Genomic DNA, 26,959 nt, shown 5'->3' on the forward strand with positions numbered 1-26,959 from the left:
GGGGCAAGTCTAATGCAGTAACCACAATTTACTGGGACATAATGATAAGGCCATGTGCTCCTCCCTTACAGAAACAATGGATTGAAAGTGAATGGCTGAGTGAGTATCAAAACCTTTGGCAAAACAACAGAGGAATTAAATGCTGTTAGCTCATCTCTCGAAGTGTGATTGGAGGGGGAAGTTTCATTGTCGAAAGAGTGCTTGTGAAATTATCCTGACAGTTGATTGTCTTCCATTGTGTCTAATTCAATTATCTTAATCCTGTAGAACCACCTTCTGAGGGCAGATTTTCATTCCTGAAACATTTTTAGTGTCTGGCACTAGATACGGACAGAAGTAGGGATACAGTTTCTCGGTGAATACGTCTGTGAAGGTGTAGAGCAGGCCCATATTTTCAAGGTTGTAAAAGGAGACCTTTCCAGATTTGTAATCCAGGTAAACCCGGATGATGTTGGGAGCAATACTCAGCTCTGTGCGCCAGGGGGACGTGTAGGCGTAACATTCATTGCCATCCATCAGCCCGATGGTCCAGAAGCCATTCTCCGGATCCACTTTGATGATGCCTTTCCTTTGAATGGATTCCTTGGCGACCCCTAGACACCAGCTGCTCTGTCCCGTCACGTCCACATCCCAGTGATGCCTTCCTGAAGTGAATCCCTCCAATCCGAGTACGGAGACACAGGAGTCAAACCTCTCTGGGTTGTCTGGGAGCTGTAGCTTGATTGGGCTGCACCCCATCATGGTCAGGTCCTCGGACAGGCAAAGCCAAGGAGCTGCCGTGTTTGGATCCAGGGTCACAGAGGCTGAAGAGACGAGAAACAGCGAGTTAAACATGAGTTGTCCAATGTGCCATGTATGTAAATGAAGAGTACAGCACAGGTCAGGTGCACATGTATGTCTGAATGTACTGCGTACACCTGGAGTGTGGGAGGTGATTCTCACACACCTGGAGTGTGGGAGGTGATTCTCACACACCTGGAGTGTAGGTGGTGATTCTCACACACCTGGAGTGTGGGAGGTGATTCTCACACACCTGGAGTGTAGGTGGTGATTCTCACACACCTGGAGTGTGGGAGGTGATTCTCACACACCTGGAGTGTGGGAGGTGATTCTCACACACCTGGAGTGTGGGAGGTGATTCTCACACACCTGGAGCGTAGGAGGTGATTCTCACACACCTGGAGTGTACAAGGCTATTCTCACACCTGGAGTGTAGGAGGTGATTCTGACAGTCTGGACAGTGGAGCCCGAGAAGTGGATTGTGTGTGTGTGATGGACCCAGCCTCTTTTCATTTCTATTGATCCCAATAACAACTGAATTCATCCAGCATCAAAAACATAGTAAAATATCTCAAGGTGAATCACAGGAAGCTAATTAGACTCAAACGGACACCCAATCTTTGTCAAAACGATAGATTTAAGAGATGAGAGAAAGGTTAAGGTTGGAAATTTCAGACTTTAGGTCTCCAGCAGCTAAAGGTACAGATGTTGGGGGTGGGGCGGGGGGACAGGGGTGTGGGTGGGGCGGGGGGATAGGGGTGTGGGTGTGTGTGGCGGGGGGACAGGGGTGTGGGTGTGTGTGGCGGGGGGACAGGGGTGTGGGTGGGGCGGGGGGATAGGGGTGTGGGTGGGGCGGGGGGACAGGGGTGTGTGTGGGGCGGGGGGCAGGGGGACAGGGGTGTGTGTGGGGCGGGGGGCAGGGGGATAGGGGTGTGGGTGTGTGTGGCGGGGGGACAGGGGTGTGGGTGGGGCGGGGGGATAGGGGTGTGGGTGTGTGTGGCGGGGGGACAGGGGTGTGGGTGGGGCGGGGGGATAGGGGTGTGGGTGTGTGTGGCGGGGGGGACAGGGGTGTGGGTGTGTGTGGCGGGGGGACAGGGGTGTGGGTGGGGCGGGGGGATAGGGGTGTGGGTGTGTGTGGCGGGGGGACAGGGGTGTGGGTGGGGCGGGGGGATAGGGGTGTGGGTGTGTGTGGCGGGGGGACAGGGGTGTGGGTGGGGCGGGGGGATAGGGGTGTGTGTGTGTGTGTGGGGGGGGGGGTTTGGGAGTGGTTAAATTTGGGGATTCCCAAGAGGCCGGAATTAGAGGGGTACAGAGATGTTGGAGGGTTGTAGGGCTGGAGGAGATTACTGAGATAGGGAGGGGGTGAGGTCATGTGGAGGGATTTGAAAACAAGGAGGTGAATTGTAACGTTGAAGCCGGGATGGCACTGCCAGTGTGAAAGCCTGGCAGTGCCAAGGTGTTAGGGGGATTGCCAAGGTACCTCCCTACCCTGTCCCTGACCACCCGGGGGATCTGCAATGGAGTGCAGGACCCCCACCCCGCACGTATATGTGGACCAGTACTAAACGGCACCCTGGCGATGTCTCCCTGGCACGGGCGTTGAGTCCCGGGCGCCCTGGCACGGGCATTGAGTCCCGGGCGCCAGGTGAAATGAGCCATTAGGTTTATTGAAATATGCAGGTCTGGATCGCGCCTGGCTGGGTTCAATCCAGATCGCACCAGGCAGAGCAAGTCGGGTGACCAGCGATGGGCCAGACACGAAGCCCGATTCGGGGCGTGATTCACCCGTTGCGCGCAGCTCCGTGCCAGACGCAATAGGGGCGCTGAATGGCGCCTGGATGATGTGGAGAAATGTGAACTTTTCACTTTGAAGAATAGAGAAGCAGCAAATTATTATAACGGAGACAGGTTACAGAACGCAGGTTCTGGGGTCCTGGGAAATGAATCACAGGATGTCACTTTGCAGGTACAGCAAGTGATATTAATAATCTTCATTGTCACAAGTAGGCTTACATTAACACTGCAATGAAGTTACTGTGAAAAGCCCCTAGTCGCCACATTCCGGCGCCTGTTCAGGTACACGGAGGGAGAATTCTGAATGCCCAATTCACCTAACAGCACGTCTTTCGGGACTTGTGGGAAGAAACCGGAGAACCCGGAGGAAACTCACGCAGACTCGGGGAGAACGTGCAGACTCCGCACAGACAGTGACCCAAGCCGGGAATCGAACCTGGGACCCTGGAGCTGTGAAGCCACAGTGCTAACCACTGTGCTACCGTGCTGCCAACTAGGAAGGCAGATGGAATGTTGGCATTTATTGCAAATTTGGAATTTTTTTCTGCAGCTGTACAGGACCCTGGTGAGACCACGTCCGGAGGTTTGTGAATCGTTTTGATATATATAATTGCTTTTGAAGCGGTTCAGAGAGACCCTGGGATGAAGGGATTGCCTTAGGCAGAAAGGTTAAGCAGGTTGGGGCTGTACCAATTGGGGTTTAGAACAATGAGAGGTGAGCATGTGGAAACATACAAGATCCTGAAAAGATTTGATAGGCTGGATTCTGAGAGGATGTTTCACTTGTGGGTGAGATGAGAACGCGGGGACACAGTTTAAGGGGTTTCCTATTTAGGGTAGAGATGAGGAGATATCTTTTCACTCAGAGGGTTGTTAGTCACTTTAATTACAGGGTGTGGGTGTCGCTGGTCAGGCCAGCATTTATTGCCCATCCCTAGTTGCCCTTCAGAAGGTGGGGGTGAGCTGCCTTCTTGAACTGCTTCAGTCCTGAAGGTATAGGTACACCCACTGTGCTATTAGGGAGGGAGTTCCAGGATTTTGCCCCAGCGAATGTAAAGGAACGGCCGATATATTTCCAAGCCAATGGTGGTGAGTGACTTGGAGGGGATTCTCCCAGGGTGTTGATTGTGGGGGATTCAGCGATGGTAATGCAATTGAATGTCAGGGGGTGATGGTTAGATCCCCTCTTGTCGGAGATGGTCATTGCCTGGCACTTGTGTGATGCAAATGCCACTTGTCAGCCCCAAGCCTGGATATTGTCCAGGTCTTGCTGCATTTGGACAGGGACTGCTTCATTATTGGAGGAGTCGCGAATGGTGCTGAACATTGTGCAGTCATCTGCAAACATCCCCACTTCTGACCTTCTGATGGAAGGGAGGTCATTGATGAAGCAGCTGAAGATGGAAGCAGTGGAGTCTGGTCATTGAATTTATTTGAGGCAGAGTTGGAGAGATGTTTGATGGGTAAAGGAGCTGAGGGTTCTGAGTGGAAAGGAAGCTGAAACCATAACTAGGCCAGCTCCGATGTTACTGAATGTTGGGACAGGCACGAAGGGCCGATTGACCTATTCCTTCTCCCATGTCCTGCATTCCCCTAACACACACCTGTATTGATAATGTTCAGCATCTTCTTCCAGACTTTGTACTGTAAGGATCCCACATAGCGTCCCACATTAATCACAGCAGAGACAATCACTGGATCTCGAGGAGTGCAGTTAGCTCTGTAAAGAGGATGTTGGGAGATTTAAATGTGCGTCACTTCAGTGTGGATTGTGAGAGGCGAAGAATGCATATATCAGAAAATTCCTCTCTTAATGCCCAACGTTGGATGTTAAGCGAGGAACTCTCTGGCTGAAGCTAACCTCAGTGAGGCCTTAACTGGTCATTTCTGAATAGGAATAAAGGCAAAAGATTCACTTCACTGGAGCCTGAACCCTACCTAAGGATTACTCATACATTCCAAACCCTGATCCTAATGCTAACCCATTCAGTCCTTTGTCATATCCTCCAGCTGGGTGTGAGCTGACAATCTTTGCAAGAGAAGAAGATTTGTCGTCACACAAAAATTTCCATAACCCCAGAACCTCACAATTTACAAACCCTTTGCTGTACTCCAGAATGGAGACACATTGTAGTCACAGAATCTCCCATCCAGCCAATGTCCGTCTGTTGGATCTTTAATAGTCAGTCCAGTTTTAAATCTCACATTCTTGCTTTTTAACCCGTTATCCTCATCCCAACTCTCCTTTCACAATGATTTCGGGAATCATGTTCCAACACATTTTCAGGTCAAGGAATCCTGGGCGGGATTCTCTCATCCCGGAGTCGGGCCGGGGAATCTCCGGGACCGCCGCGAATCGCCCCGACTCAGGGACGTGATTCTCCACAGAGCGGACAATTGGCCTGTGGGGGGGGGGAAGGGGTGTCCGACCCGGGGGGAGGGAGGGGGGGCCTCCGATGTGGTCTGGCCCGCGATCGGGGCCCACCGATCGGCGGGCCGGCCTCTCTGGCTGGGGGCCTCCTTTCTCCCGTGCCGGCCCCTGTAGCCCTGCGCCATGTTGTGTCGGGGCATGCACACGTTGGCGCTGGTGCCACTGTGCCTGCGCGGACCCCACGGTGCCCAGTTCACACCAGGATCAGCAGCTGGAGCGGGGTGGGCTGCTCCAGTGCCGTGCTGGCCCCCTGTAGGGGCCGGAATGGCTGATCCTGAAGCCGTGTTAACACCGTCGAGAAACTCAGGCTCAGGGTCTCCCGCTCCCAGCCTCAGGGTCAGGGAATCCCGCTCCCAGCCTCACGATCAGGGAATCCCGCTTCCAGCCTCAGGGTCAGGGAATCCCGCTTCCAGCCTCAGGGTCAGGGAACCCCGATCCCAGCCTCAGGATCAGGGAATCCCGCTCCCAGCCTCACGATCAGGGAATCCCGCTTCCAGCCTCAGGGTCAGGGAATCCCGCTCCCAGCCTCAGGGTCAGGGAATCCCGCTCCCAGCCTCACGATCAGGGAATCCCGCTCCCCGCCTCACGATCAGGGAATCCCGCTTCCAGCCTCAGGGTCAGGGAATCCCGCTCCCAGCCTCAGGGTCAGGGAATCCCGCTCCCAGCCTCAGGGTCAGGGAATCCTGCTCCCAGCCTCAGGGTCAGGGAATCCCACTCCCAGCCTCAGGGAATCCCGCTCCCAGCCTCAGGGAATCCCGCTCCCAGCCTCAGGATCAGGGAATCCCGCTCCCAGCCTCACGATCAGGGAATCCCGCTCCCAGCCTCAGGGTCAGGGAATCCCACTCCCAGCCTCAGGGAATCCTGCTCCCAGCCTCAGGGAATCCCGCTCCCAGCCTCAGGATCAGGGAATCCCGCTCCCAGCCTCACGATCAGGGAATCCCGCTCCCAGCCTCAGGGTCAGGGAATCCCGCTCCCAGCCTCAGGGTCAGGGAATCCCGCTCCCAGCCTCAGGGAATCCCGCTCCCAGCCTCATGATCAGGGAATCCCGCTCCCAGCCTCAGGGTCAGGGAATCCCGCTCCCAGCCTCAGGGTCAGGGAATCCCGCTCCCAGCCTCAGAGAATCCCGCTCCCAGCCTCAGGATCAGGGAATCCCGCTCCCAGCCTCAGGATCAGGGAATCCCGCTCCCAGCCTCACGATCAGGGAATCCCGCTCCCAGCCTCAGGTTCAGGGAATCCCGCTCCCAGCTCCTGACTATTATTTCTCCCCATCTCTCCCTCTGCACCTTTTTCCAATGAATTAAAATCTTTGAGGTTGTGACTCACTTTCTTTCTTTATTAAAAACTCTCCTAATATTGAAAACCTTTACAATGCCACCTCTGAACCTTCTCTATTCAACAAAGAACAGTTCCAACTTTGTAATCCCTCCAAATACCTGCAGTCCCTCCTCCCTGGTGACATCCTGCCTAACCTCCTCCAGACCTGGGGGCGACACGTAGGATTGTAAACAACACTGACGTTTAACTGTACTCGTTTGGGACGGTACTCAGTGGAATTTAGAAGGATGCGGGGGGGGGAATCTTATAGAAACATATAAAATTATGAAGGGAATAGATAGGATAGATGCGGGCAGGTTGTTTCCACCGGCGGGTGAAAGCAGAACTAGGGGACATAGCCTCAAAATAAGGGGAAGTAGATTTAGGGCTGAGTTTAGGAGGAACTTCTTCACCCAAAGGGTTGTGAATCTATGGAATTCCTTGCCCAGTGAAGCAATTGAGGCTCCTTCATTAAATGTTTTTAAGATAAAGATAGATAGTTTTTTGAAGAATAAAGGGATTAAGGGTTATGGTGTTCGGGCCGGAAAGTGGAGCTGAGTCCACAAAAGATCAGCCATGATCTCATTGAATGGCGGAGCAGGCTCGAGGGGCCAGATGGCCGACTCCTGCTCCTAGTTCTTATGTTCTTAACCAGTAATTTATAATTGTTCCTGCATCATCTCTGCTTCAATTCCTCCAATTACAAACTCAAGTAACTCATATTTTTTTGAACCACCCTTTTAACTTTATCTATCTTGCTATCTTTAAGTATTTGTGCAGGTGGGTACCGGTTGAACATCAGCACAGTTATTCAGTTTCCAGCCCACCGACGCACTCACCGAGAACACCCCAATGTCCTGAAGGCTGGTGTGGCCACAGAAGGACTCTCAGTGAACACTCACTAGTTGTCAGAACTGCAGCTGTATGGTTTGTGCACACCTTACAACACAACAGGAGTGACGCACCTAAAATACTTCATTAGCTGTAACTTACTTTGGGGTGTACTGTGGCGATAAAAGATGCTTTGCAATTTCAAGGCTTCTTTTTGCAGAAATAAGGAGGAGATAACGGCCAGTGAACAGGGTCAGGACACCGGAAAGGACATCCTGTTCTTGGCTGCTTAGGGATCTGTCCTGTCTACCTCAGAGGACAGACACATCCTCAGTTTTAACATCTCATATGGAAGATTCTTATTCGTTCGTGGGACTTGGCCATCCCAGGCTGTTCCAGTATTTATTGCCCGCCCCTAATTGCCCTTGAGGAGGGGTTAAGAGTCAACCACATTGCTATGGGTCACATGTAGGCCAGACCGAGTAAGGACGGCAGATTTCCTTCCCTAAAGGACATTAGTGAACCAGATGGGTTTTACCAGAATCAACAATAGTTTTATGGTCATCATTAGACTTTTAATTCCAGATATTTTATTGAGTTTAAATTCCATCACCTGCCATTGTGGGATTCGAACCCGTGTACCCAGATCATTACCCTGGATCTCTGGATTACGAGACCGGTGACAATACCACTGTGCCACCCCCTCCCCAATGGTACCCCTGAAGGTGCGGCGCTCCCTCGTTACTGCAGTGGAGTGTCAGCCTGGGTTATGCAGGAAAGTTGGAGGTGGAATTGAACCCACGGCCTCGATGGAAATACCACCATTGCACAATAAGGGCCCCTCTGAAAGGCATCGCCAAGGTTATACTGTCCAAATCTCCATGTCTGGTGTTACCCACCTGGAGCACTTGACGGGAATTCAGACAAGGTGGTCAGCTGGCCTCACTTAACCTCGAGCCAAAGGGTCGGGGTGTGGTGTTCACCTGCATGACCCCTCACTAAATAACAGGGAGTGGGAAAGGGAAGAAGACAAATAGGAAGGTCAGGAATGTCCAGAGAGAGCGACGGATGATCAGGTGCTGTGCATACCTTTGTCTCGTTGCTGGAAGATTCTGAAAGAAAAGAGAGAGAATAATTTTGACCAACTGGACGCAGAATGTTCATCCAATACCGAGCATGAAGGATCTCTGTAAAATGGTTGATTGACCAATACACTGTCATTAGTAAGTTTACTGCAGAGGAAGAGGTGACGTGGACCATTGTGCCTATCCCGGCCAGAAATCGAGCGCTCCCGGCCTCATCCCACTTTGCAGCGTTCTGTCCGGGGCTTTGCAGGTTACTGCCCCTTGAGGTTGATATCCAGAACCCTCTTAAATGGAGTTGAGGGTCTCCAACTCTGCCACCCTCTTCAAATAGGGAGGTCCAGCTCCCTCCTTAACCCTCTGGGTGAAAGAATATTTTCTTCATTTCCCTCTGATCTTTCGACCAATCCATTTTAATCTGTGCCCCCTCATCACTGGCGCCTCTGCTTAGGGAAGTGGGCCCTTCCCAGATACTCTATCCAGCCCACTCACATTTATCTGCAACTCCATCAAATCTCCCTCAGCCTCTGTTCCATTGAGAACAACCCCAGGCTGTCCAATCTCTCCTCACTGCTGCAATATTCCAGTGCTGGCAACATGGGTATAAATCTCCTCTGTCCCCTCGCTAATACATTGGCTGAGCTGTCAATGATATTCAACTCAACCAATAGCTGAATGGAAATGCAAATACGGAAACCGAAGAGCAAGGGTACGATTAGAAATTATAAGAATTAATATTGGATGCATCTGATTAAACATAACTCCACAAGAGACAATGATAACTGTGGTCTGAAATGTTACCTGTGAAATAACTGTTGATCCAGGTTGAGTTTTGTAGCTGGCAATGTTGCAATGAGTATTTCAGACTCTTTGATCCATGATTTAGGTTAGAGAATTTTAAAAACAATTTTAGGGTAAGATTTCTGGAGATGAGACAGCACGGTAGCACAGTGGTTACACAGCTGCCTCACAGCTCCGGGGTCCCAGGTTCGATTCCCGGCTTGGGTCACTGTCTGTGTGGAGTCTGCACGTTCTCCCCGTGTCTGTGTGGGTTTCCTCCGGGTGCTCCGGTTTCCTCCCACAGCCCAAAGGTTAGGTGGATTGGCCATGATAAATTGTCCTTAGTGTCCGAAAAGGTTAGATGTGGTTACTGGGTTAGGGGATAGGGTGGAGGCGTGGGCTTAAGTAGGGCGCTCTTTCCAAGAGCCGGTGCAGACTCGATGGGCCGAATGGCCTCCTTCTGCACTGTAAATTCTGTGCTTCTATGATGGAATGAATGATGATGATTTGCCAGGTTTTTAAAATTCATTTTTACCAGATGTGGGCTTCGCTGGCTGGGGCAGCATTTATTTCCCATCCCTAATTTCCCCTCGAGAAGGTGATGGTCAGTTGCCGCCTTGAACTGATGGACTCCCTGAGGTGTAGGTACACCCACTGTGCTGTTAGGGAGGGAGTTCTAGGATTTTGATCCAGCGAAAATGAAGGAACGGCGATATATTTCCCAGTCAGGATGATGAGTGACTGGGAGGGGAACCTCCAGGTGGTGGGGTTCCCAGGTATCTGCTGCTCTTGTCCTTCTAGATGGCAATGGTCGTGGATTTGCTGCCGAAGGAATGTTGGTGAGTTACTGCAGTGCCTCTTGTCGATGATGTACACAGCTGCCACTGTTTGCCGGTGGTGGAGGGTTTGAATATTTGTTGAAGGGGGAGCAATCAAGCGGGGCTGCTTTGTCCTGGATCATGTTAAGCTTCTTGAGTGTTGTTGGAGCTGCACTCATCCAGGCAAGTGGAGAGTATTCCATCACACTCCTGACCTGTGCCTTGTAGATGGTGAACAGGCTATGGAGGGGTCAGGACGTGAGTTACTTGGCGTAGGATTCCTAGCCTTTGACCTGCCCTGGTAGCCACAGTATTAATGTGGCTGGGCCCAGTTCAGTTTCCGATCAATGGTAGCTCCCAGGATGTTGATTGTGGGGGATTCAGCGATGGTAATGCCATTGAATGTCAAGGGGCGGTGGTTAGATCCTCTCTTGTAGGAGATGGTCATTGCCTGGCACTTGTGTGGCACGAATGTAACTTGCCACTTGTCAGCCCCAAGCCTGGATATTGTCCAGGTCTTGCTGCATTTGGACAGGGACTGCTTCATTATCTGAGGAGTCGTGAATGGTGCTGAACATTGTGCAGTCAGCCGCAAACATCCCCACTTCTGACCTTCTGATGGAAGGCAGGTCATTGATGAAGCAGCTGAAGATGGTTGGGCCTAGGACACGACCCTGAGGAATTCCTACAGTGATGTCCTGGAGCTGAGATGATTGACCTCCAACCACCACAACCATCTCCCTTTGTGCCGGGTATGGCTCCAACCAGCGGAGAGATTTCTCCCTGATTCCCATTGACATTTGGTGAGATTACTTCCTCCACAGACGAGGCGCAGTCTTTTCTGCCAAGCCCTCCCTCTCACTGGAGGGCATTGTATAACCACCAATGACCTCCCAATCACCCCAAACTCCGTGCAAGGGTGAGTGAATGTAAACACCAGACTATCACTATAACACAGTGATCAGCCGGCTCAGGTACTGTCCACAGGTACCATCCATATAACACAGTGATCAGCCGGCTCAGGTATTGTCCACAGGTACCATCCATGGGGCCTCACGGTAGCATGGTGGTTAGCATCAATGCTTCACAGCTCCAGGGTCCCAGGTTCGATTCCCGGCTGGGTCACTGTCTGTGTGGAGTCTGCACGTCCTCCCCGTGTGTGCGTGGGTTTCCTCCGGGTGCTCCGGTTTCCTCCCACAGTCCAAAGATGTGCGGGTTAGGTGGATTGGCCATGCTAAATTGCCCATAGTGTAAGGTTAATGGGGGGATTGTTGGGTTACGGGTATACGGGTTACGTGGGTTTAAGTAGGGTGATCATTGCTCGGCACAACATCGAGGGCCGAAGGGCCTGTTCTGTGCTGTACTGTTCTATTCTATTCTATTCTATCCATATGTGTCAGAAAGATGGCACCCACTCTGTGGAATATAGCAACATACGGGACAGGATATCCCATTCGACCCTCCTCATCTCAGCCTTAAACAGTCCGCCCCTTATCCTGAGATTTTGTACCCCATTCCAATATCTGCCCCACTGTCACAACCAACCAGCCCAGGGAGGTATTGAACTTTATTCCCCATCTCCAGTACCTGTCCTCACTCACCAGTAAGAAGCGTGCGGAGTCCTGTTGGGCGAGCTGGTTCTCGATGGACTGAATGGTCGCGTTTAGAGAGGCCATTTCCTCCGACACTTCCTTCATTTTCTGCCGCATTAACAGAAGGTGACGTTCCTCCTCCTTTCGGAGATTATTCATCAGCGTCTTCTCCTCATTGTGAAGAAAACAATGAAGCTTTTGGAATTCCTGCTTGATTTGTTTCTCAGCTCTCAAAGCCTGGCTCTGTTAGAGACAAAATCGATTTCAGTCAACAGAGTTTACAGTTAGCCACTCCTCACATCCTCGGCCCGAATGCCTGCCCCAGGGTCAGATGTTTCAGACGTTGGGGCAGATGGAATGAGTCTTATAGTTAGGGAGTGATTGCAATTACAGGATGTTACATTTGAGGGAGCGCTATATTCGTGTGAGAGTTATCAGTGGCAAATTGCTGGTGCCTGGGTCTGGGTCAGTCACAGCTGGTCGCATGAGTCAGACATCGAACATCGCCAAGGGACACACTCAACAATAACTAGTCTTTCAATTCTCAAATCCAAACAAGCCCAGTCTGAATGCTGTGGGTAGAGGGTGGTGCAGGGCGGAGTGGCAGGGGAACACGGGGTACAGACGGACAGTCTGTCCATCCTGAGAAGGAATAGAATGATGCATTGTGCTGGCCACTGTCCATTCTCCTTAATGTCATAGAATCATAGAATTTACAGTGCTGAAGGAGGCCATTCCACCCATCGAGTCTGCACCGGCCCTTGGAAAGAGCACCCTACCCAAGCCCGCACCTCCACCCTATTCCCGAAACCACACCTAACCTTTTTTGGACCCCGAGGGCAATTTATCACGGCCAATCCAGCTAACCTGCACATCTTTGGACTGTGGGAGGAAACCGGAGCACCCGGAGGAAACCCACGCACACACGGGGAGAACATGCAGACTCCGCACAGACAGTGACCCAGCCGGGAATCGAACCTGGGACCCTGGAGCTGTGAAGCGACTGTGCTAACCACTGTGCTACCGTGCTACCCGTATTCTAAACCTATGCTCATCGGGTTTAAAAGTGGGACTAACTCCAAAGTGAGGTGCAGAGAGACTCCATTTGCTGCACCTCAGTAGTGATCAGTCCGTTATACTCTCACCTTTGGGTTCACAGTTTGTAGGTGTGGCAGTATGAAATGAAATGAAAATCGCTTATTGTCACGAGTAGGCTTCAATGAAGTTACTGTGAAAAGCCCCTAGTCGCCACATTCTGGCGCCTGTTCGGGGAGGCCGGTACGGGAATTGAACCGTGCTGCTGGCCTGCTTGGTCTGCATTTCAAAGCCAGCGATTTAGCCCAGTGAGCTAAACCAGCCCCTGACTAGGGGTATTACGGCACCTGGGAGTGTGAGCTGCCATTGGTGCAGAGGGCTCGCTGCCCATTGGCCCAAGTATCGTGTTCTCTGTATTCCTATTGGCCAAGAGGAAGGTAGCTCCGCCTACAAGGCAGGGTATAAGAACCCGTGTTCCCCAGCAGCCAGGCCACTTCTGTATGTCTGCTGCCGGGCTCACTTCTTGCTGATTAAAGCGTTTAGTTTCGGACTTCACCTACGTTTCCTGTCCATTGATTGTGCATCAGTAGGTTCCAGTCCCACGCCAGAGATTTCAGCATAAAATCTGCACTGACCCTCGCACGGCAGGACTGAATTGGTGCTGCGCTGTCAGAAGTGCCGTCCTCTAGATAAGATATTAAATAAAAGGCCTGGGTACCCTCTCAGTCCCCTGTGGTCACTATCGGACCAGCGCAACAGATAATTGTGCTTCAGCCAACATCTTTGCAACAGATAATCCGGCTTTCCATCTCACCGTGGGATCTTGCTCTGCAGGAATTATCTGCCTCATTTCCAACAACAGTGGCCACACTTCACAAGTATTTCATTGGCTGCAGACTGCTTTGGGCCATCCTGACATCATGAATAATGTGAGCCCCCCCTATCCGGGTCAGACCCTGACATTAGACACAGGAGGACGGTGCATTTGAACAGCAGCAAAAATCATCCCGGTTGGAGTGCAAGTTGGTGAATCCCACATCTGGGGCCTGGGCCGCTGATGGCGGCGATGGGGCGCCCAAGAAGCTGGAGTTGGACGCTCGGAGGGTTTAGGAAAGCTAACGGGGCTAGAGGAGCTTACAGAGGCAGAGCACGCAGGCGACAGTATAACTACGGCATGGTGGGGCCCGGGAATTGTTAGCTACTGACATCAGCTACAGTGCAAATACACTCAAAAACATTTCAAAAAGGGCAGCACGGTGACGCAGTGGTTAGCACTGGTGCCTCACGGCGCTGAGGTCGCAGGTCCGATCCCGGCTCTGGGTCACTCCGTGTGGGGTTTGCACATTCTCCCCATGTCTGCGTGGGTCTCACCCCCACAACCCGAAGACATGCAGGGTAGGTGGATTGGCCACGCTAAATTGCCCCTTAATTGGAAAAATGAATTGGTTACTCTAAATTTATAAAATAAAAAAAAACATTGAAAGAACTCAACGGACAAGCAGGCATGCCATATAATACCCAACAACATTTCAGCAATAGAGGGAGGGGGGGAAGAATGAAGAGAGAATTTCAGAGGGAGAATTGGAAGAATGATAAACTAATTGTGGCTCTGTGTGGGTTTCTGGGGGAGGCAGTGTGGGGGGAGGGGAGGGGGGGTGCCTGGTCGAGGGACCTGGCCTCAGGAAGCCTGGGCCCTGCTGAGAGCCACATCCCTGCCCTCGCTGCTGACCCACCCCCTCCGCAATCCCCACTCTGGGATCCCCCTACCCGCCATCATTCACCTGTGGCCTGGCTCCCTCAGAGAGCTTGGGCTTTGGGTGGTGCTTTACTGGCATCAGCCACCTGGTGGCACTGCTGAGCAGTGCACAGCTCACAGATGTTGACAGCATGAAAACAGGCCCTTCGGCCCCGCTTATCCATGCCGACCCAGCTTGTCCAAAAAGCCTTTGATTGGCTTGGTAATTCTCAGTGGGCAAGACGGCTGTGCCCAGAATGTTTGGTCTCCGGGAAGGCCCCCCCCCCCTCCCCCCCCCCCCTCCCCCCCCCCGCTGCCCAGTTGAGTGCCTGATTGGCATTTACACTGTGGGTCTTCCTCAAGAAGGACGAGATGGGGGTCCGACTGGCTCCCCTGTCACCTGAACTGAATTCCACCCAATAATTCACTGAGAACGTGGTTAATCTATGGGACAGGTATGAAACCATTCTCTGATTCTATGATCAGATTTGTGAAACCGTCGGGGAGGTTAAACAGGTTTTAATGAAGCATTGGGTGAGGGCGAAAGGGGGTAAAGAAGGAATAGAAGGGCACCGAGGAAACCCACGCAGATACGGGGAGAGTGTGCAGACTCCGCACAGACAGTGACCCAAGCCGGGAATCGAACCTGGGACTCTGGAGCTGTGAAGCAACAGTGCTAACCACTGTGCTTCCGTGCTGCCCTTAGGACGATGGTGCTTTTCAACCCATGCATTCGGTGTCTCCGATTATTTACGGTGCTCATTTACCGTTGCTTTGCATTCAAAAAACATTTATTTGCGGCGGCTATAATTCATGCACATTGATCCGACTCAAGATTTAGCGGAATCCATGTTCACGTATTGATCAGATCTGATTTCAGCTCTTCTGTTCAAGTGTAACATTTGGACTGTTGGTGCAAAGAGTGAAGATTCACTTTGTGAATGAGTGAAGATTGGACCCTGCTAAACAGCAAACACAGGTTTACCCGAGACTTATAACCGCACTGTAAAGGGTAGAAAACGGTATGCGATCACCGACTGCAAGCGGCAATTAATCCTAACCTTTCGGAACTTACTTTAATATGCTTCACATTTAGCTGATATTCATTTCTAACACCACCGAATTTCTCCACCTTGACTTTCAGAGACTTCATCAAGATCTTCAGCTCTTCCTGAAAGAAACGTTCCATTTTATAAGACAGAACAAGTGGAAGAAATGATAATGACACATTAGTGTTGGGGATTTGGGTTACATATCAGGGTGATATGTTCAACAGAGGTTAACAAGGGCTAGGCATGTACTTTTATTTTTTTTTACATCTGTACAGGATGCAGCTGCAAACTATAACAAGGTTTTGGTGCTTCACGGGTTACTCGTCACAATGTGAAAAGGATATAAAAAGCTGCAAGGTATTATTGCTGAAATTAGCGAGAATATTGACCACACTTTCACCAACCATTTCTCTGCTACTCCAATACAGCTGGATTCCAGTTCAAACAAGACGGTTAATAGAGTGAGTGATGCGTGCTGCAAGGATAATAGTTTGAGAAGCAAAGGCTGACTTTGGATGTGAGTTTCTGTTCAATAAAGCGGCAACACTAAAAAATGAAGCGACGCTGTGCAGCCGATTCAGAAATGTTGGCCAGAGAGCGGATAAATAACGCAGCCTGTGACGTGAAAACTAATCTTCCCATGTGCTTGTAAAATAAGTTGTGGCTGCAGCCAAAATCCACTCACTTGTAAAGGAGGAGATTAAAAACATGAGCAAGGATTTAGATTCGAAGAGCTGGCTATAAAGGGGATGAGGAGAGGGGATGGGTGGGTGCATTAAATAGGGTTTAAATAGACCAGCATCTAAGAGCTGGAGGAAAGTGGTGCAGGGGAAGCTTTAACCTTAACGATTAAGGGTGAAATCACTTCAATGGGGAGGAAGGATATAAGGAGGGGTAAGAGACAGAAAAGGATTTAAGACTGCAGGGGTGGGCAAACTTTTCTGTGCAAGGGCCACATTCAGAAATTCACAATTTTAAAGGGCCGCATAGTATATTAAGTAAAATAATTAATATTTAAAATAGCCAAAATAAAAGGTTTTTAAAGAAAAAAAAAGCAATTAATTTTTATTAATTAATATTTTAAAGTAGAAACTTTACATGAAACACATTTATTTGAAAAACAAAGTAACTCAGTTTAAAGGAAAAAAAGCAATTAATTTTTATTAATTAATATTTTAAAGTAGAAACTTCACATGAAACACATGTTGTGCCGAGCAATGATCACCCTACTCAAGTCAACGTATCCACCCTATACCAGTAACCCATTTTTTTTTATGGCTTGATCTTGGTGGGCCGCATAAAGATCTTTGGCGGGCCGCATGCGGCTCGCGGGCCGTAGTTTGCCCACCCCTGCTGTAGCGGGTGGGCCCCTCTGGTGGAAGCTGTTGAGCAGTAAACTGTACTAATGCTGAGGTGAGACAAACATGTAGCAAAGGCATGGGAATTTCAACGTGGACTTTCAGCTTCCATATAGATTGGGAGTTTAATTCAACTTAATGAGTGTGTGCAGAATAGTTTTCTACAAGGGCAGTTAGCACTGCTGCCTCACAGCGCCGAGGTCTCTGCCCTGCATCACTGCCCTGGAGTTTGCACATTCTCCCCGTGTCTGCGTGGGTCTCAACCCCACAACCCAAAGATGTGCCGGGCAGGTGGATTGATCACACTAAATTGCCCCTTAATTGGGGGAAAAAAGAACTGGCTACTCAATAGTTTTCTGCAGCAGTCAAAGGTCATATTGGATTTAATGTAATGAATACAAATCCAGATTTAGTTAACAGTCATGAGCATTTAACAAATAGTGATCATAATATCATCAAATTCAACATGAAGCAACTTTGATTCTTGATTTAGGGAAGGCTGATTTCAGTATGAGAGGTCGGAGGTTACCAACTGGACTAATCTGTTCACCAGTGGGAAGTGGGAAAAAAAATGAACGTGTCACAGAACCAGATTCAAAAAATGGGCAATTAAAGAGGTAAGAGGACACATCAAATTAAAATAAAGCACAATCAGAAAGGCAACTGGGAAAGGTGCAACAAAACCCAGATAGCAGGAGATACAAAAAGGGAGTTTGAAAATAAACTGACCAGAAAGATCAAAATCAACACCAAAACCTTTTACAATTGCATTGCAACAAGAATGGTCAGGAGCAGTGTGAACTCTATGAACAACAATGACACAATCACAAAGCCTGAATCTGACCCAAGACCCAGAAGCATTGTGAACCGCGCGGACAATGGTGTTAAACTTCCAAAGGACCTATTCTTATAGAATTTACAGTGCAGAAGGAGGCCATTCGGCCCATCGAGTTTGCACCGGCTCCTGGAAAGAGCACCCCAGCCAAGCCCACACCTCCACCCCATCCCTACAACCCAGCAACCCCACCCAACACTAAGGGCAATTTTGGACACTAAGGGCAATTTATCATGGCCAATCCACCTAACCTGCACATCTTTGGACTGTGGGAGGAAACCGGAGCACCCGGAGGAAACCCACGCACACACGGGGAGGATGTGCAGACTCCGCACAGACAGTGACCCAAGCCAGGAATTGAACCTGGGACCCTGGAGCTGTGAAGCGATTGTGCTATCCACAATGCTACCGCATTGCTTGGAGTGGGCAGACGAGAGGCAGATGGAATTTATTGCAGTGGGTAGGACGAAAATGGGCAGTCAATATAAAATAAAGAGCAGAATTCTACAGGAAGAGCAGGGGTAACGGGGGGGGGGGGGGGGGGGGGGGCTGTACGTATCTGGGTCATCGAGGCTGGTGGACAGGGTGAGAGAGTGGATGACAAAGCCAGTGCGGAGAGGATTGAGAAGCTGAAGGAGTTTCCAGGTACTTCCTTGCAGGGGGACGAGGGGTAAACTCATCTCCCCTCGAGGCATCTGGAACCACATTCCTGCACTACTGGAATGCAGGTTTGAACCAGATAATTGCTGCACTGCAGAAGGAGGCCATTCGGCCCATCGAGTCTCCCTGACCCTCTGAGAGAGCACCTGACGTAAGCCCGCCCTATCCCCGTAACCCCTGTAAAATAAAATGGGAAACGATCCCATGAACGTAAATGTAATGAAATGCGAAAAAATGATAAAGCAGAAGTCCCTCAAAGGGTGAACTGCAGACAAAAGTTCCTTAGAATGCAGACAGCCGTTATCACACAGGCCTCGAGATAACCAAACAGCTCGTGCTGTAACCTGATATATTCAGTTCAAAACGCAGACATTGTTATCAAAGTTAAGTTTTAAGTTACATAAAGGAAATGAGTTTTCTACCCTCTAATAGAAGTTAATTAGTTTAGCAAACAATTGATTGGAATTGCCAGAATCTTAAGTTTGAATTATTTGAAATAAAATTTATTTGTGAATGATAGAAACTTCGTGACACCAGTTAAAAGTGGAACTCTGGAGAGAAGAGTTGATTTAATGCGGCACAATTCACCGCAGCGAACTGCATCTATTCTAAAAGCAGTCAACACCTTTTTGTAAAGTTGTAAAATGGGAAGAATATAACTTGCAACATTTAGGAATACAACAAAAAATACAATGCTTAAAAAAGATAAGGGGCTGGTTTAGCACACTGGGCTAAATTGCTGGCTTTGAAAGCAGGCCAGCAGCACGGTTCGATTCCCGTACCAGCCTCCCCGAACAGGCGCCGGAATGTGGCGTCTAGGGGCTTTTCACAGTAACTTCATTTGAAGCCTACTTGTAGCAAAAACCGATTTTCATTTCATTCAGATAAGGGATTGAAAGGCTGGAATGTAACAGAATAATTAGCAAGAAGCCTCCCTGCCAGTGAGCTGACAAACTAAGGTCAAGTTTAACATTAAAGCATTGTCATGTTAGACATTACAGAAACTCGATGTCGAAACAAATGGACAGAAAAAGTATTACATTAAGGAGCAGAAAACAATACTTTAAAATAATGTCATGTAATCAGCAAGGCTGTAAGAAGGGTGATATATACCCTGAATCGCTGTCAGCCAGGCTCTCATTCTCAGCTAGCAGGGTGATCCCGGTCATGGGAAGGACTGGGAGGCCCAGGAAGATCTGATCAGCCAACCTGGACAATCCAGAAGCAAGATCTTTTTACTTTTCTGTGAAGACAGTGATTTTATCTTTTAAAAGGAAAAAAAAATAACTTAAAGTTTTAACCTAAAACAGTGGTTATTACAAAGTCTACTTTACTTACTTAGCAATGCGGGACCCAGGATCGATGCTACTGAGTGGTAAGTAACTAAAATCTTCTATGAAGATGTGGGTTATGCCAGGGGATAACTTGAAGCACTAGTTTGACCTGATTAGCACCCACCTAAGTCTGCATCAGAGTCAGGGAGTGAGAATCCCTGTTCACCATTTAGAATGTCTGATTGACCGTTTTTGGTATAGGGGGAAATCTGAGAATAGTGATGAGTTTTTTACTTCACCCCACAGAACCCACACATCTTTGGACTGTGGGAGGAAACCAGAGCAGCCGGAGAAATCCCACGCAGACACTGGGAGAAGGTGCAGACTCCGCACAGTCACCCGAAACTGGAATCGAACCCAGGACCTTGGCACTGTGAGGTAACAGTGTTAACCCGGCTCCCTGGCACTGTGAGACAGCAGTGTTAACCCGGGAACCCTGGCACTGTGAGGCAGCAGTGTTAACCCGGGTCCCTGGCACTGTGAGACAGCAGTGTTAACCCGGGCCCCTGGCACTGTGAGGCAGCAGTGTTAACCCGGGTCTCTGGCACTGTGAGGCAGCAGTGTTAACCCGGGTCCCTGGCACTGTGAGGCAGCAGTGTTAACCCGGATCCCTGGCACTGTGAGACAGCAGTGTTAACCCGGGTCCCTGGCACTGTGAGGCAGCAGTGTTAACCCGGATCCCTGGCACTGTGAGACAGCAGTGTTAACCCGGGTCCCTGGCACTGTGAGGCAGCAGTGTTAACCCGGGAACCCTGGCACAGTGAGGCAGCAATGTTAACCCGGCTCCCTGGCACTGTGAGACAGCAGTGCTAACCGGGTCCCTGGCACTGTGAGACAGCAGTGTTAACCCGAGTCCCTGGCACAGTGAGACAGCAATGTTAACCCGGCTCCCTGGCACTGTGAGACAGCAGTGTTAACCCGGGTCCCTGGCACTGTGAGACAGCAGTGTTAACCCGGGTCCCTGGCACTGTGAAACAGCAGTGTTAACCCGGGTCCCTGGCACTGTGAGGCAGCAGTGTTAACCCGGGTCCCTGGCACTCTGAGACAGCAGTGTTAACCCGGGTCCCTGGCACTGTGAGACAGCAGTGTTAACCCGGTCGGCACTGTGAGACAGCAGTGTTAACCCAGGTCCCTGGCACTGTGAGACAGCAGTGTTAACCCGGGTCCCTGGTGCTGTGAGACAGCAGTGTTAACCCGGGTCCCTGGCACTGTGAGACAGCAGTGTTAACCCGGGTCCCTGGCACTGTGAGACAGCAGTGTTAACCCGGGTCCCGGCACAGTGGGACAGCAATGTTAACCCGGCTCCCTGGCATTGTGAGACAGCAGTGTTAACCCGGATCCCTGGCACTATGAGGCAGCAGTGTTAACCCGGGACCCTGGCACTGTGAGACAGCAGTGTTAACCCGTGTCCCTGGCACTGTGAGGCAGCACTGTTAACCCGGGTCTCTGGCACTGTGAGGCAGCAGGGTTAACCGGGGTCCCTGGCACTGTGAGGCAGCACTGTTAACCCGGGCCTCTGGCACTGTGAGGCAGCAGTGTTAACCCGGGTCCCTGGCACTGTGAGGCAGCACTGTTAACCCGGGTCCCTGGCACTGTGAGGCAGCAGTGTTAACCCGGGTCCCTGGCACTGTGAGACAGCAGTGTTAACCCGGGTCCCTGGTGCTGTGAGACAGCAGTGTTAACCCGGGTCTCTGGCGCTGTGAGACAGCAGTACTAACCCGGGTCCCTGGCACTGTGAGACAGCAGTGCTAACCCGGGTCCCTGGCACTGTGAGACAGCAGTGTTAACCCGGGTCCCTGGCACTGTGAGACAGCAGTGTTAACCCAGATCCCTGGCACTGTGAGACAGCAGTATTAACTCGGGGCCCTGGCACTGTGAGACAGCAGTGCTGGGGCAGCACGGTAGCATTGTGGATAGCACAATCGCTTCACACCTCCAGGGTCCCAGGTTCGATTCCGGCTTGGGTCACTGTCTGTGCGGAGTCTGCACATCCTGCCCGTTTGTGCGTGGGTTTCCTCCGGGTGCTCCGGTTTCCTCCCACAGTCCAAAGATGTGCGGGTTAGGTGGATTGGCCATGATTGTATCCAAAATTGCCCTTAGTGTTGGGTGGGGTTACTGAGTAATGGGGATAGGGTGGAGGTGTTGACCTTGGATAGGGGGTAGGGTGCTCTTCCAAGAGCCGGTGCAGACTCGATGGGCCGAATGGCCTCCTTCTGCACTGTAAATTCTATGTAAAACCCGGGTCCCTGGCACTGTGGTGCAGCAGTGTTAACCCGGGTCTCTGGGACCGTGAGACAGCAGTGTTAACCCGGGTCCCTGGCACTGTGAGACAGCAGTGTTAACCCGGGTCCCTGGCACTGTGAGACAGCAGTGCTAACCCGGGTCCCTGGCACAGTGAGACAGCAGTGCTAAACCGGGTCCCTGGCACTGTGAGACAGCAGTGTTAACCCGGGTCCCTGGCACTGTGAGGCAGCAGTGTGAACCCGGGTCCCTGGCACTGTGAGGCAGCAGTGTGAACCCGGGTCCTGGCACTGTGAGGCAGCAGTGTTAACCCAGGTCCCTGGCACTGTGAGGCAGCAGTGTTAGCCTGGGTCCCTGGCACTGTGAGGCAGCAGTGTTAACCCCGGGTCCCTGGCACTGTGAGACAGCAGTGTTAGCCTGGGTCCCTGGCACTGTGAGACAGCAGTGTTAGCCTGGGTCCCTGGCACTGTGAGGCAGCAGTGTTAACCCGGGTCCCTGGCACTGTGAGACAACAGTGTTAACCCGGGTCCCTGGCACTGTGAGACAGCAGTGTCAACCCGGGTCCCTGGGACTGTGAGACAGCAGTGCTAACCCGGGTCCCTGGCACAGTGAGACAGCAGTGTCAGCCCGGGTCCCTGGCACTGTGAGACAGCAGTGTTAACCCGAGTCCCTGGCACTGTGAGACAGCAGTGTTAACCCGGGTCCCTGGCACTGTGAGACAGCAGTGTCAACCCGGGTCCCTGGGACTGTGAGACAGCAGTGCTAACCCGGGTCCCTGGCACAGTGAGACAGCAGTGCTAACCCAGGTCCCTGGCACTGTGAGGCAGCAGTGTTAACCCGGGTCCCTGTCACTGTGAGACAGCAGTGTTAACCCGGGTCCCTGGTGCTGTGAGACAGCAGTGTTAACCCTGGTCCCTGGCACTGTGAGACAGCAGTGTTAACCCAGGTCCCTGGCACTGTGAGGCAGCAGTGTTAACCCAGGTCCCTGGCACTGTGAGATAGCAGTGCTAACCCGGGTCCCTGGCACTGTGAGGCAGCAGTGCTAACCCGGGTCCCTGGCACTGTGAGACAGCAGTGCTAACCCGGGTCCCTGGCACAGTGAGACAGCAGTGCTAACCCGGGTCCCTGGCACTGTGAGGCAGCAGTGTTAACCCGGGTCCCTGGCACTGTGAGGCAGCAGTGTTAACCCAGGTCCCTGGCACTGTGAGGCAGCAGTGCTAACCCGGGTCCCTGGCACTGTGAGACAGCAGTGCTAACCCCGGTCCCTGGCGATGTGAGGCAGCAGTGCTAACCCGGGTCCCTGGCACTGTGAGACAGCAGTGTTAACCCGGGTCTCTGGAACTGTGAGACAGCAGTGTTAACCCGGGTCCCTGGCACTGTGAGACAGCAGTGTCAACCCGGGTCCCTGGCACTGTGAGACAGCAGTGTTAACCCGGGTCCCTGGCACTGTGAGACAGCAGTGTTAACCCGGGTCCCTGGCACTGTGAGACAGCAGTGTTAACCCGGGTCCCTGGGACTGTGAGACAGCAGTGTTAACCCGGGTCCCTGGCACTGTGAGACAGCAGTGTTAACCCGGGTCCCTGTCACAGTGAGACAGCAGTGTTAACCCGGGTCCCTGGCACTGTGAGACAGCAGTGTTAACCCGGGTCCCTGGCACTGTGAGGCAGCAGTGTTAACCCGGGTCCCTGGCTCTGTGAGACAGCAGTGTTAACCCGGGTCCCTGGCGATGTGAGGCAGCAGTGTTAACCCGGGTCCCTGGCACTGTGAGACAGCAGTGTTAACCCGGGTCCCTGGCACTGTGAGGCAGCAGTGTTAACCCGGGTCCCTGGCACTGTGAGGCAGCAGGGTTAACCGGGGTCCCTGGCACTGTGAGGCAGCAGTGTTAACCTGGAGAGACAGGAACTGCCGTGGGTGGATCCAGGTTGTTTGGAGAGTAGCCAAAAGTCTGTTGGTTGGCGGGGCAGGAACATCCCGGCCAATGTGACTCGGAATTAATACGGAGACCTGGGTGGGATCTCGCCGTCAATCTGTGGAACTGTCTGTTCAGCGAGCAGTGGGGGCAAGCAGCACAGGTGCAGCATAGGACAGAAAAAATACAGAACAGAACAGGCCCTTCGGCCCACGATGTTGTGCCGAACCTTTGTCCCAAGTTAAGAACAAATTAATCTGCACCCCATCATTCTACCGTAATCCATGTACCTATCCAATAGCCGCTTGAAGGTCCCTAATGTTTCTGACTCAACTACTTCCACAGGCAGTGCATTCCATGCCCCCACTACTCTCTGGGTAAAGAACCGACCTCTGACATCCCCCCTATATCTTTCACTCCTCAGGTGGAACAAACCTATTCAAGGAGACGTAAATTTAAGCATAAACATCCAAACAGGCGAGATAGGCTGAATGGGCTGTTTCTATACTATAAATTCTATCGAATATCCGTGCAATAGTCCTCTGGGAAATAGTATATTGTTACACTTTGACATGCTGGAACTTGGTTCTGTTTGCAGTTTCAATCTTACAAAGCAGTCAAGTTGCTTTTCAGCAACCCCCATTGCACTGGTTTTGTTACTGCTGATTCTGCACTCTGTGCTGGGGATGTGTCTCTGCTCAGTGCTCTTTACAGCCCTCACCTTCACTCAACCCTATTCGCCCCATACCTTGGATTCTTTCGCTGCTTCTTCCAGGGGGTGGCATGTATGGTTTTCGTGCTTCCTGGAGTGCAGACAGACAACACAGATCACCTGCTGATCGTCCTGGCAGTAGAGTTTCAGTACCTCCCGGTGTTGGACGCAGACGCTAGCTGCCCCCTCCGCCTCCTGTTCCTTTGGAAACTCCTTGAGGAATGACTCCACAATGTTGGCCAGCGTACGGTTCCATTTCAAATCGTTGCTGGAGTAGGTCCCTCTGCAAACAGGGCACTCAGAGTTCCCCTTCTTTTTCCAGTAGCTCATCAGACAGGCGCAGCAGAAGTTGTGCTGGCACGGTGGGGAAACAGGGTCCCTGAAGATATCCTGGCATATCGGGCAGGAGAGCTCATCCTCCAGCCAGGAGATCTTCCCCCCTGCTTCCATTGCTCTGAAAATGTTCATCCAACTGACTGACTTCCTGTTTACCGAGCAGCCAGCACACATTCACTCCGAGGGAACCATTTCAGTTTCTGTTCCTGCTTTTCATTAAAAGGGCAATGCCTCACTCAGACGACCTGACAGGCCTTCCTGATGCAGAATTGTAAATCACATCATGGAGAAACCATTGAAAGGCAGCATTGGTATTTCATCATTTTGATGGTGTGGTGACGGACAGAGGGCTGCATTGTCCGATTTGCAGTTCTGATGCTGGCGAGGGAACAATGGCGTTTTAGGCCAGAAAAAAACGGGCAAATGCTGCACTGCAGCGGCGCCCAGTGGCGGGGGTGGGGGGGGGGGGGGTGGGGGGGGCTAGCAGCCGTGAAGCCCAGCTTTACCGGTGGATACGGCTGGAGAATTGCCGGGTCCTTGGCCGCTCCTGCGCACGGTGGTGGCCTGCAGCAGCCACGCTCTGCAACATGGTAGCACGTGGACCCGACCTGACAAATACTTCCCCACTGTAATCCCCCTCGCCACCCCCGGACGGCCGGACCACCTGATGGAAACATCAATTCACCAGACACGTGTTTCTGATATGAATCTAGGCTTTAATCGACTTACTACAGAGCCAGCCTGTTACCCGTTGATGAACTCTCAGTGAACTGCAGGCTGACTCTGGACAAGGTTATTTATACAGCAGCACTAGGGGGAGGAGTCATGGGTGGAGCCAAGGGTGGAGCCCTGTACAAGCTCCTGAGCATTCCCAGAGCTACTCCCTCTAGTTGTCGGATAACGCTACTGCGCTTACAAGATATAGTGTGAATTACCATGTTACATTCACCACACCACCCCCCCACCAATGCCCCCAGCCGAAGCACCCCCCTGCCAGCGAAACGCCCCCGCCCCCCCCATTCCCTGACTGTGGAGGTGCTGGACACAGTTCACAGCCACCGCACCGGGTTTGCAATAATAAAAGGGTAAGTGTTCCACGCCGTCGGGAACTGGGCCCAGCACGGGCAGAGCATCGGGGGAGAGCCTCAGGTGGCCTCCAGAGGCTGTCACGATAGCGTCCGGCGTGCTCTTTGAATACGCTGTTTTTGAGGGGCCGGAGCATCACAAAAGCAGCACCTCCCCCCCCTCGGCACAAACGGGGATGTGATTTCGGCATCGCCCAACGGAGACTCCCGCCCTGTGTGTATTGGAGAATCGGACCAGCACAGGCTGCAGGGAGTCACTGATTACAAGGGATTGTGTCTGACCAACTGGAAAGCCAAGGCCAGCTCCTGGTGTAAGGCACTATCTCAGTGCAGTTAGCGGCTAGCCTGTGACCTAACAGCTTCTTACATTGACCCCAGCTTCAAAGTCTCACCATTCTTTCCCAAAGTGAACCTGACTGTGGTGACTTTCCCTTTAAGGGAAACACAGGAGGAGAAGGTCACTCTTGGAAGTCTTCAGTGGAGTGGTGACCACCAAGCAGAGTACTTACAGAATTATACAATACCTATGATCCCCCTTCCACACACATTCACTCCCTCCACCACCGACGCACAGTGACAGCCGTGTGTACCATCTACAAGATGCACTGCAGGAACTCACCAAGGCTCCTGAGACAGCGCCTTCCAAACCCACGGTCACTACCATCTAGAAGGACAAGGGCAGCAGATACCTGGGAACCCCACCACCCGGAGGTTCCCCTCCAAGTCACTCACCATTCTGACTGGGAAATATATCGGCCGCTCCTTCACTGTCGCTGGGGCAACATCCTGGAACTCCCTCCCTAGCAACACAGTGGGTGTACCTACACCTGAAGGACTGCAGCGGGTTCAAGAAGGCAGCTCCCCACCACCTTCTGAAGGTGGGCAATGAATGCTGGACTAACCAGCTGATTTATTACACTCCTGTACTATGTTATGATATACTACTGAGTGTAATATATGTTACTCAACACTGTTGTTGATGAGGTTTTCTGAATCTTGATGAAAAGGATTCGTCCAGAGGCAACAAAAGATTTATTGAGTAACTAAAACAATAATTTTGTGAGTTCTTTACTTCAACATTAATACTAGCAATAAGGTTAACAAGATCTAAATACAGTAACTATGTTTAACTATACTAACACTCTGAGCTAATCTGCACATCTGCTGTCTCGTCACAGTACACCCAAAAGGGAGAGAGGGCAGAATGAGCTTGCCTTTTATACCCCTGTTGGTACTGCCCTCTAG

General features: G+C 51.5%; 1 protein-coding gene across 1 annotated transcript; it reads right to left on the bottom strand.

Moving 5' to 3' along the window:
• Positions 1–12: 12 nt before the first annotated feature.
• Positions 13–24,762, bottom strand: LOC119976772 (zinc-binding protein A33-like). The gene is made up of 6 exons (XM_038817534.1): positions 24,330–24,762; positions 15,268–15,363; positions 11,432–11,665; positions 8,240–8,262; positions 4,179–4,294; positions 13–803 (listed from the first exon to the last, which is right to left on the bottom strand). Exons 1-6 carry the CDS (start codon positions 24,759–24,761, stop codon positions 256–258), a joined length of 1,449 nt encoding a protein of 482 aa, XP_038673462.1. The 5' UTR covers position 24,762; the 3' UTR covers positions 13–255.
• Positions 24,763–26,959: the final 2,197 nt, after the last annotated feature.

Source organism: Scyliorhinus canicula, chromosome 1, assembly GCF_902713615.1.
Source record: "Scyliorhinus canicula chromosome 1, sScyCan1.1, whole genome shotgun sequence".
Lineage (NCBI taxonomy): Eukaryota > Metazoa > Chordata > Chondrichthyes > Carcharhiniformes > Scyliorhinidae > Scyliorhinus > Scyliorhinus canicula.